The following is a 12,488-nucleotide window of genomic DNA, read 5'->3' on the forward strand; positions in this document are numbered from 1 at the left end:
CCACTAGGAGGACTCCATGCGGAGTTACACTCTTGGTATTCAACTCACTGTATGCAGTGATCTAACCCTTGTGGCAGCTGGAAGCAAATGCAAATAAGCTCTAATTTGACAACAGGGAACCTTTGAACAGTTCTTTAATTGGTTGTTGATTTATTCCCCTTCCTGACATATGACAAAGTATTGCTTCATGTAGGGACCCAGTCTTTGATGTAAGCTCAGAAACTGAGAAATCTTACAGATCTGGAGAATCATGTTCACAAGTCAATTTTACCAAACAATGATCAATGTAAAATCAATTGTGGAATTGAGTTTTTTTCACAATTTCACTGCACAAGAATTTTTTTTCCTGTTTTCCAGTACTGTACATTGAATGGTGTCATTCAAAACTAGAACTCGTCCCACTAAAAAACAAGACGTGATACATCTGTCAACAAACAAATGAAAAAGATGGGGTTCTCGGAATAAGGGGAGGAAGTGCAAAAATGGAAAGTTGCCCAGTCAGGAAGGGGTTAATATGTGTTTAGTATAAATTAATTCAGCTGCCAGAAATAAAGTACTTTTGTAACTAGATATACAACTGGGTTTTATACATCTTAAGGCCCCCTTTATACACATTACATTGATGGCTGTTGGTCGAATGATGCTTCAGACGATCTTTCAGTCATCTCTCCCATACACAGTAGTGCTTGATGGGCCGAGCGCTCTTGTGTTCCCTATTAGAAAACCTCTGGCTAAGGCCAAGTTCACACATTTAGTATTTGGTCAGTATTTTACATCAGTATTTGTAAGCCAAAACCAGGAGTGGGTGATAAATCCAGAAGTGGTAACGTATTTCTATTATACTTTTCTCTGATTGTTCCTCTCTTGGTTTTGGCTTACAAATACTGATGTAAAGTACTGTCCAAATAATCAAAGTGTCAACATGGCCTAACACATCAGCTGGCGGCTTATCTCTGGGACAACAATGTGATCAGCAGTTTGAAATCAGGTATGCCTGATCAACATCTCCCCAATGGCCACACATTATACACAGACCATTGTCCAACATTGGTTTAATGTATTTAGGGGGTCTTTAGACTCTCAAGCAAATAAATCGTTTTGTCTTTCTACAAATTAATAAACTAATGTATTGTAATGTAAATATCAAAAAGACTGACCAGCACCTCCAAACAGAACAAAACAAGTGTGAACTAGTGCAAGCTGAGACGACCAAATCAAGAAAGCTATAAAAAAAAAAACAGCTGCACTCTAAAATGCTATCTATGCAAACATTGAATATAGAAAATTGGAACTGCATTACCGCTATAGAAAATAAGATAAAAATGAAGGTCCTTAGCACACAAATTGGCCAATTCATGAGAACCCAATAGCCAGGCATACCCCTTTGTTGGGGCCTAACCTAATATGATGCCTCTCTCGGGCTAAAAGCCTACAATTTTAAGGGCAGGTAGGATCCACTTCTAATTAAAAATACCTACCTTAGGCTGATGGGAGGGCTGGATCCTACTTGTCCTTAAAATGTGTAGGATTTTAGCCCGGGAGAGGCATCATATTAGGTTAGGGACCCAACAAAGGGATATGCCTGGTCACTGGCTAATGGGCTCTCACGAATTGGCCAATTTGTGTGCTAAGGACCTTTATTTTTATCTTATTTTCTATAGCGGTAATGCAGTTCCCATTCTCTATATTGAATGTTTGCATAGATAGCATTTCAGAGTGCAGTTTTTTTTTCTTAGATTTATTGTAATGTAATGTAAATAGGAAGCACAAAGTCACCTGTGGGACCAATCCATCTAGGGTCCTATTTAATAGGCTTTAACTAATATTATGTTCCCCTTCCCCATCGAACCACTAAATACATGATATAGCCTCATATCAATTCTCATTAGCATTGGGGCACTGTGCTTGAGATGATAATAGACCTCAAAAGCTGAATATTACAAGTGTGCAAAAAGATAGAATTTTATGGACGTAATGAGGCCCAACTATTTTTTGTATAGACCCCAGATATTTATGATGGTGGCGCTGAGTAGTCAGGACCATTCACACCTATGTAACTAGGCTATCTACATTTAGTTGTATGTGACACCTTCTGACTTTTGTTTCTACAGCTCTGCTACTCTACCCATCACTTTCAAATGCCTTGAAGAAAATAATGGCGTGGACAAGCGTGTCACTCGTTTTGTGCTGCCTGTGGGAGCCACCATAAACATGGATGGGACTGCTTTGTATGAGGCACTGGCTGCTATTTTTATTGCACAAGTAAACAATTATGAACTGAACTTTGGGCAGATCATCACCATCAGGTAAGTTGCTCTGAGTCAGGTTAGTGGACCTCTAGCCGTATTGATGATTTTGCCTCTAATACAAATCATTCACACGTATATGTATTTGTGTATATGTGTGTGTGTGTATGCGTGTTACTATATACAGTGAAGGAAATAAGTATTTGATCCCTTGCTGTTTTTGTAAGTTTGCCCACTGACAAAGACATGAACAGCCTATAATTTTAATGGTAGGTTAATTTTAACATAGAGATAGAATATCCCCAAAAAAATCAAAATCAAGAAAATCACATTGTATAAATTAGATATTTTTTTGCATTGAGAAATAAGTATTTGATTCCTCTGGCAAAGAACACTTAATACTTGGTGGCAAAACCCTTGTTGGCTAGCACAGCAGACATTTTTTGTAGTTGATGATGAGGTTTGCACACATTTCATGTCAGGAGGAATTTTGGTCCACTCCTCTTTGCAGATCATCTCTAAATCCTTAAGATTTTGAGGCTGTCGCTTGGCAACTCAGAGCTTCAACTCCCTCCATAAGTTTTTTATGGGATTAAGGTCTGGAGACTGGCTGGGCCACTCCATGACCTTACTGTGCTTCTTTTTGAGCCACTCTTTTGTTGCCTTGGCTGTATGTTTTGGGTCATTGTCTTGCTAGAAGACCCAGCCACAACCCATTTTCAATGCTCTTACTGAGGGAAGGAGGTTGTTGGCCAAAATCTCGCGATACATGGTCCCATCCATCTTCCCCTCAGTACGGTGCAGTCGTCATGTCCCCTTTGCAGAAAAGCACCCCCAAAGTATAATGTTTCCCCCACCTTGCTTCACGATTAGGACTATGTCTTCTTCTTCCTCCAAACACGGCGAGTTGAGTTAATGCCAAAGAGCTCAATTTTTGTCTCATCTGACTACAGCACCTTCTCCCAATAACTCACAGAATCATCCGGGTGTTCACTGGCAAACTTCAGACAGGCATGCACATGTGCCTTCTTCAGCAGGGGGACCTTGCGGGCACTGCATGATTTTAAACCTTTAAGGTGTAATGTGTTACCAATGGTTTTCTTGGTGACTGTGGTCCCAGCTGCCTTGAGATCATTAACAAGTTTCCCCCCGTGTAGTTTTAGGCTGATCGCTCACCTTCCTCATGATCAAGGATACCCCACGAGGTGAGATTTTGCATGGTGCCCCCAGATCCATGTCTTTTGACAGTCATTTTGTATTTCTTCCATTTTCTTACTATTGCACCAACAGTTGTCTCCTTTTCACCCAGCGTCTTACTTATGGTTTTGTATCCCATTCCAGCTTTGTGCAGGTCTATAATCTTGTCCCTGACATCCTTAGAAAGCTCTTTGGTCTTGCCCATGTTGTAGAGGTTAGAGTCTGACTGATTAATTGAGTCTGTGGACAGGAGTCTTTTTATACAGGTGACTATGTAAGACAGCTGTCTTTAATGTAGGTAACGAGTTGATTAGGAGCGTCTAACTGGTCTGTAGGAGCCAGAACTCATAATGGTTTGTAGAGGATCAAATACTTATTTCTCACTGCAAAATGCAAATAAAATTATTTAATTTATACAATGTGATTTTCTTGATTTTTTTTTTTTTTGGATATTCTATCTCTCAATGTTAAAATTAACCTACCTTTAAAATTATAGACTGTTTGTCTTTGTTATATATATATATATATATATATATATATATATATATATATATATATATATATATATATATATATATATATATATATATATATACACTATATAGCAAAAAATGATTAGAGGCAGCACACCATGTTGTGTTGAAAAAATGCTATTTAATAGCCCATAAGGCAATGTTTCGGCTCCAAGTGTGAGCCTTCTTCTTGCATATACCACAATAGATGAAATGATACATGTAGACATCAAACACCCAAATAAAAAATGTTATCCTTTACACCATAAGGGGTCACATATTGAGGCATTCCAACAATTAATATTAAAGGAAGTAAGGTCAATTCCCCGCATGAAAATGAGAGATAATTTGAAAAAAGAAGAGAGAGCAGCCATTGAATCTATCAGAGAAAATAATGATATTATCATTCGTAATGCAGATAAGGGAGGAGGAATTGTCCTTATGGATAGATCTTGGTATGTGGAAGAGGGCATGAGAATATTGAGTGATACGGAATTTTATGAGAAGTTGGAGGATGATCCTAATATCAGTATCTTTATAAAGTATAATCTTCTAATTAAGAAAGCTTATGAAAAGGGAATACTCAATAAAAAAGAAAAGAACTTTTTAGACATTGCACAATATAGAATACCTTTTTTCTATTTTCTGCCCAAACTGCATAAAGACCCAAAAAATCCTCCTGGACGCCCAATAATATCAGGGATCCAATCCATTACAAGTAATCTATCGCATTATGTAGATTTATTTTTGCAGACATATGTTCTGAGATTAACATCATATCTAAAGGACTCGTCACAATTAATTAAAGAATTAAGGGCTCTACCACCCATGGAGGGATGCGTTTTTCTCTCTCTGGATGTAGTGGCGCTCTACAATAATATTTCACATACATTGGGAATAAAGGTCATCAAAGAGGTTTTAACTGGAGACACTAATATGCCTATAGACCAAAGAGAATTCATTCTGAACGCAATAGCGTTCATATTGGAGAACAATGTGTTTTCCTTTGAGGATGGGTTATATAAACAGATCAAGGGCTGCGCGATGGGGACGAGATTCGCACCAAGCTATGCTAACCTTTTTATGGGTGCGGTGGAATCCGTCCTCATCGCGCAGCCGGGATCATCCACGAGTGGAGTACTTTTCTATAGGCGCTTTATAGATGATTTATTCATTATATGGCATGGATCAATAGAGGAGGCATTGAGCTTTGCGGACAAACTAAATCACAATGATTGGGGGTTAAAATTCACGGCCACAGCATCATCCACTTCTCTCCAATTCTTAGATCTATGGGTACAGTTCGACCACCTGGGGAGAATATTCACATCCACGTTTTTTAAACCAGTAGATGTGAATAGCTACCTCAAATTCAACAGTGGACACCTTCCTGGATGGATCAAAAATGTGCCTTATGGGCAGTATTGGAGAGTCAGGAAAAACTGTACTCTGGATTCTGACTTTAAGGTGGAATCCAAGATTCTCAAAAAGAGATTTTTGGAAAAAGGCTATCCAAAAAAACTTTTAAAAGATGCATATAAAAGAACATGCACTCTATCACAGGACTCGTGCTTGGACAGAAGGGAGAATCCGGATAGGGCTTCTGTAAGGACAGAGGAAAAGACAAAGTGGAGTTTAATTACTACATTTTGCCAATCCAGGTCGGTAGTACGGGAGTTATTACAAAAACATTGGTTTATTTTAAAAGGTGACCCCATTCTCTCCAAAAGTATCCCAGAGAAACCAAATATTATCTTTAGGAAGAATAGAAGTTTAAAAACCTTGCTTGCTCCTAGCAACACGAATAGAAAAAAGAAAAAAATAAGGGATGTGACGACTAATCCTAACACAGGAGGCTGCTTCACATGCAATACACCTAAATGTATGTGTTGTGGCGTTATAATCAATAATGCAAAAACCTTTAAATCTAATACCACTAATGAGGTTTTCCAGATCAAGCAGAGATTAACATGCCAATCCACCTATGTAGTGTACTTGCTGGAGTGCCCTTGTGGCTTGCAATACATCGGCCGGACAATTCAGACCGCCCATGCCCGATTAAATAAACATAGATCTAATATAAGGGCAGGATATCAATTACATAGTGTCTCTAGACACTATGCAAACCATCACCACAAAGACCCGAGTAAGATGAAAATAACCATTATTGACCACATTGTGGATAATGGACCAGAACGATTGAGTACACTTATAAAGAAAGAAAGTTTTTGGATATACAAAATGGGCACTTTGTACCCTGAGGGTTTGAACCTTACGATTGAAAACACATCAAACCATTAAATCTGAGAAGGTTTAATGTTGTCCCTCTCATATCTTTCTCGGGTTGTCATCAGCCGTTTAATGATGGCTTGCGGGGCTACCTGCACAGGATTAAAGGTATGGTATGACGTAGCATAGCAGGAGATTTGCTTGCCCTTTCGGGCTGGTATTTAGTTCTTTTTTCATGTTGTCGTCAGTTACTTAGTTTACTGGAAGCATAGGTTCCGATCATGATAATGGATAGCATTGGGTTTTATGAGTTTTATTATAGCAGTGGGCAATTGTATAAGGTTATTTTCGGCTATTTTATATGAAAGTGTACTGTCTCTTTAAGAAACTTAACTTTAGAATTGGGGGTTGACAATCGTAGTATAGCATTGTCAGGACACTCTGGTAAGGTTCCCAGGGTGTTTTTAAACATTCATGGGGTTTATAATCGCAGTGGGCAAGGGTACAAGGTTATTTTCGGCCATTTTATATGAAAGTGTACTGTCTCTTTAAGAAATCCAACTTTTGAATTGGGGGCTGGAAACTGCAGTATAGCATTGTCAGGACACTCTGGTAAGGTTCCCAGGGTGTTTTTAAACATTTATGGGGTTTATAATCGTAGTGGGTAATTGTACAGGGTTATTTTCGGCCATTTTATATGAAAGTGCACTGTCTCTTTAAGAAATTCAACTTTTGAATTGGGGGCTGGAAACTGCAGTATAACACTGTCAAGACACCCAAAGAAGGTCCCCAGGATGATTTTAATAATTTTTAATAGTTGGTAATAAATATATTTAAAAAAAAAAAAAAAAAAAAAAAAAAAAAAACTTATTTATTTTTTTACAAATAGGAAGTTTTTACTAAGAATTGTGATTTTAAGAATCCATGTAGGGATTTTTTAGTGCACAATGCTGTTTCCAGGGGAAATAAGAGGTTAATTGGTTAAGAATGTATTATATGGAGTTTTTCAATGAAAGGGTTAATTGATTACAACACGTGGTCTAAATTTTGTAAAATACCACCCCTTTATAAAGCTGTCATTGTAACATTCCCCGTTACCCCACCTGATGAAGACGGCTTAGACCGTTGAAACGCGTTGTGGCAGTGGTATTGGAGGAAGAATAAAAGTCGGTTGACATCTACTAAATTGTCCAGTATTCCTTTGGCGCTCCCTGAGACCGCTGCACCATTGTTTACTTCTTCTTGCATATTGACTGTGAAAATAATTTCACTTATGTACGTGATGTTTTTTTCTGTTTTATTTTTATTTTTTACACCTTTTACTTATTGTGTATGTTTACCTGTTAACATGAAAATGTTTGATTCCAAAATTCTGTGGCGATAATTTTTGTTTTTTAATGTTTGTAGAGTAGTAACAGCCTTGTTTGAAAAGGTTCTACAATTAGATTACACTTATCATATATTTTATCATTATTAATATTTTTATTATTATTCTAAATGATAGTTTATGCATAGTCAGACAGTAATAATAATGAAAGTACTCTGCTCACCCTGTGCAATATTACGCTAAGTGACCAGCAAAAAAACATTATTGCATGCATTCCAGTAAGTATTGAATTTTTGCTTAGACTAAAATTCTGTTTGAAATAATATGTCTTGTTTTGAAGATATTTCTTTTTTACAATAATTTAGAAATAACGCCTGTTTTGATGACTCAATAGAAGACAAAAAAAGGCCACATTCACACGTTCCGTATTTGGTCAATATTTTACATCAGTATGTGTAAGCCAAAACCAGGAGTGGGTGATAAATGCAGAATTGGTGACGTGTTTCTATTATACTTTTCCTCTGATTGTTCCACTCCTGGTTTTGACTTATAAATACTGATGTAAAATACTGACCAAATACTGAATGTGTACGCAGCCTTAGTGTTCAGAAATATAAATATCTATGTTGGTTCGTCAGGGTTCTGTTCACTTGTATGCAATATAAATACATAAAATTGGCCTTACTGATTGTGTTTGGACATTTAGCCCCAGTTGATCCCTTAGAAAAGTATGTTCATATTTTTTTTATTTTAGCAGCATGACTAGAACCTTCATCATGAAGGAATACCATTCAGATCATGCAGCTCAGCCATGATTTACAAATTTTGCAATTGATTTCAGTTTACATCTAAACTAGTCGGGAGAGTAGATTGTCTGGAAACTACGGTAGATTTTGCTTGTTCAATGTCCTTGACTGTGATGCTTATTCTGTTTGTTATATACTGTGAAAGAAGGTTTTCTGAAGTTTCATTTTATTATTCTCACAGTATCACAGCAACAGCTGCCAGCATCGGAGCTGCGGGTATCCCTCAGGCTGGCCTGGTTACCATGGTTATAGTGTTGACATCAGTAGGGCTCCCCACTGAGGATATAACACTCATTATTGCAGTAGACTGGTTCCTGTAAGTATCTAAACAATAGGGTGAATATGGTAAAGATAACTTAATGCAAGAAACCAATAGACAACAGGGACTGTTAAAGGGAAGTCTGTCACCCCAAATTTACGCTTTAAACTAACCACATAGCCTTGTAGGAGATGGAGCAATAGCAAAAGTCATTCTTTTTGTATTAAATTTGTTCCTACATTGCCCTAAAAATAACTTTTATTGTAATATGGAAATGAAAATGCTCAGTGTGTCCTCGGTATGCCTCGGTGAACCGTTCCATCCACTTATTTAGATTACTGCCCTCCTTCTATGACTTACACCGTTGGCTTTCCCAGAGCCATCGCTGACAAACCTCCATTATGTGCACACTGTCCTTATGCAGGAGCGAGGAGGCGCATCACTCTCTTCTAACTGCTGACATTGCTTGTCTACTCTGCTATCATACAAATCACTTTCTCCTCATTGATGACTATGCTGGGATATAGTTGTGTAGCGATGTCAGCTGCAAGGAGAGAGTGATTTGTGTGCTCTATCCTGCACTGAAGTTATAGCAGAGGAGATGAGCAATGTCAGAAGCGAGGAGAGAGTGATTTGTGTGCTCGCTCTCGCACGGGGATAGAAAATGAAATATTTTTATTGTTGCTTCGTCTCCTAGAAGACTGTGGGGCTAACTCATCAAAGCAATTTTGCAGGAATTCTGGAGTAAATTGCTTTGAACAGTCGCAAAATATTTCACATTACTTAGTTGTGTAAACATTTTGCAACTTTTGGTGTTTTCGCGACAGTCTCAGCCAGCTCTGCCAAAATGGGAGGAAAAAACCAGGCAATGTGAACTGAGGTCTAAGATGGTAGACATGCAAGAAATAGGAGCATGTTCACACTAGCAAAAAAGAAACAAAACCTACAAAAGACAAAAATATAGCTCATACCCTACCATCATTATATATAAATGTAAAGCAAAGTTGCATAATAAATATAGGGTACTTAGTGAACTATTTTGGGAGGAGCTGGAGTGAGACTGGGGCTGTAGTGTTTCTTTTGGCAGAAATCTCAATCCAGTCAGTGACTGAAGTGAGATTTCTGGAGTGGCGCAAGGAGGCGCATGCCACTTGTCACACTCTTCTGGATCATTAAGAGGCATCCGCCTGTTACTGAATCAGGAGTGTCTGCTCCAACATGCCCCCTCATCTAGACCAGCAATAAAATCACTGTTTTTGATGAATCAGGACATATGTGGTTAGTTTGAAATGTAAATTTGAGGAGACAGACTCCCTTTAAATGCAATATTAATTTAAGTAGAATGGAGGTGGTTCAATAAGGTGCTAAACAATTTAATAAGTCTCAACATTTTTAATATTGCAACCTTTGCCATTTACTTGCCAGACGGCCAGCTATGCCAATATGGGTGTAGCATAGGTGAGACAAGACAAGGTCATGCCCGCCTGTCAAATTCATTATAAGTTATGCCACTAAAGTGGCGTAACTTACTTTAGTCGGTGTATTCCAGCAAGTGCTTCATTAAGACTGGTGTGTGCTACTCCAGTCTTAATGAATGGCCCCCAAAAAGTTTTCATCTTCCCTTCTTATATTGTGATACAACATTAATTCTTTTCTACAATTTTGTCTTTAAGTGACCGTCTGCGCACAACTACCAATGTCCTTGGAGATTCCTTGGGAGCTGGCATAGTTGAGCACCTTTCAAGGCATGAACTTCAGAAACAAGATGCAGAACTTGGAAGCTCTGTACTGGAGGAGAGTGAGAAACCCTATCAATTAATCTGTACCGATAATGACATTCAGAAGCATGGCAATAGTGAAACGTCTATGTGAGTGTACGGTCATCTCGTCCCTGCACATGTGACTTGGACCCATCATTCCGTGTATCTCCCATGTCAGTCTTTTAACAATTCCTGGGTCAATATTTTGGAAATGCAACAGAACATGGACGTGAATTTGGAAGGAGCTTTGTAACTGGCTTAGTGAATTTTTCCAGTGAAGATCTTCTGCAAATGCCATATCTCTCAAGCAATACCATTGCTACATTGTGAAGACTTCTGAAAGATCTAGGTCAAAATAATGCTTGAAATCCCAGAAAGTAGATAATTGCCTACAAAACAGGTTAATTCTATGGATAATGTACAGTTTATGTCTGAGCACCTTTTTTGCTGATCCAGGAGTTTAGTATATTACCAACTGTATGTAAAAATGTGGCGTAATGCAGAAGATACACACAGAGGATGTACAGTAACATATCTGGGTGATCACAATTATTTTTGTACTAAAAGATATAGGGTGGAACACTCTAAATCTATGAGTATGAACAAATAGAAAGAAATGTATTATTGTAGCTTACAAATATTTCAAGGCTTTTGCTTTGAGAGAAGAGAAAAAAGACCAATCCAGGTTTGCAGACCTAGTCATGCTGCTAATGAATATTCTGGCTTGAAGTGGTGCTGTAGATGAGCACATGGAAATGATGTATTTACTGCACACTGTAAATGCTATAATTAATAATTGATGAAAACGACAGGTGGTCCTGTCCATGGCTGCTTCATAAAGAGCAATAGAAACTATGCTCAGATGATTAAGTATGTGCATTATTGCTCACGAGGATCACATTCTTCTCTGATCCAGGCACTATTTATCTACTATCACAGAAAATAATAAATTGTTTGCTATGTCTATAGTCCAATTTATGAAATCTTTTTCTGAGGTGACTTAAAGGAAACCTGTCACGTGAAAAAAACACTATTAACTTGCAGATAGGGTGATAATCTGCAGGTTAATAGCGTTCTGAACTTAGACACCACTGCCAGGAGGAAATGTAACTTTATTCCTCCCCTCAGAGTTCGGGTTTCACGGGAGCGGCACCGGTACGGGATCAGTCACTGCTCTGTGTATGGAGAGCGGTGACTGTAATTGCACCCTCAGCACTGACTAACAGCCGGCCCTAATGCTGAGCTGCTGTCAGTCAGGGTCAGGGGCGTGGTTACAGGAGCAGTGACCCTGCACAATGCCCATGACTGAAACCCAAGTGCTGCCAGGGTGGAATAAAGTTAATTTCCTCCTAGTAGCGGGGGTCTAAGTGTGGGTGCCGGGTTCAGAACGCTATTAACCTGTAGATTAACCCCATATCTGCAGGTTAATAGTGCTTTTTCACGTGACAGATTCCCTTTAATTCACATGCTCTACAGAAAAGTGAGAAACAATGGCTTGCAACTCTCTGTAATGAGGCATGCCACAGAGGCAAATGCCTCCTGTTTATTTGGTCCATAGCAGTCTATAAAGGCACAAAGAGCAGAAATGCATAGAATAATTCACAGAAGACAAATCTGTTCTACTGGGACTTTTTTTTGGTATAATTGTGATCATATCAAACAAAAAAAAAAAAATAGGCAATTGAGAAATGAAGCTGCTTCTAGAATTTAAAAATGGTGTCCTAATAACCAGAAAAAAATTATTTCTATATTTTTTTCAACTGCCTTGCTATACATTTTTATTATTTTATCAAAGATTAAAAGCGGGGCTATTCCGGCACAAGACCTTCCTGGTAATGGCAAAAATTATCTCCACATGTGGAGCAGTTTGCTGTGTATAGAAACTGTTGGTGGTGTTCCCATTAGAATAAATAAGCGTCATCCGAGGAAACGTGAAAAGTGGCACTCACCAGATTCTGTAGTAAAATCCTTTATTCCATTAATGTAGCAAACAGGCAGGGAGTGAGTGGGAGATTAAAGAGGACGACTGCTGTTTCGCGTTGTCACGAGACTAAAGAGGACGTCGTCCTCTTCAGTCTCCCGCTCACTCTTTGCCTACCGTCTTGTTTGCTACATTAATAATAAAGGATTTTACTTCAGAATCTGGTGAGTG

General features: G+C 38.4%; 1 protein-coding gene across 3 annotated transcripts in view; it reads left to right on the forward strand.

Annotated features, from left to right (window-relative positions):
- The window catches only part of LOC141274040 (excitatory amino acid transporter 1-like), a 217,701-nt gene extending 205,511 nt beyond the window's left edge, over positions 1-12,190 (forward strand). For all 3 annotated transcript variants that reach the window (XM_073686271.1, XM_073686270.1, XM_073686269.1), the window contains 3 exons: positions 2,112-2,306; positions 8,499-8,633; positions 10,250-12,190. In XM_073686271.1, coding sequence (XP_073542372.1) covers positions 2,112-2,306; positions 8,499-8,633; positions 10,250-10,448 — 529 coding nt within the window. In that variant the 3' untranslated portion in view covers positions 10,449-12,190. The remainder of the gene's footprint in view (positions 1-2,111; positions 2,307-8,498; positions 8,634-10,249) is intronic.
- Positions 12,191-12,488: the final 298 nt, after the last annotated feature.

The sequence above is a fragment of the Phyllobates terribilis genome, unplaced genomic scaffold (genome assembly GCF_046119375.1).
Source record: "Phyllobates terribilis strain yellow unplaced genomic scaffold, ASM4611937v1 Scaffold_1__5_contigs__length_1240528914, whole genome shotgun sequence".
NCBI lineage: Eukaryota > Metazoa > Chordata > Amphibia > Anura > Dendrobatidae > Phyllobates > Phyllobates terribilis.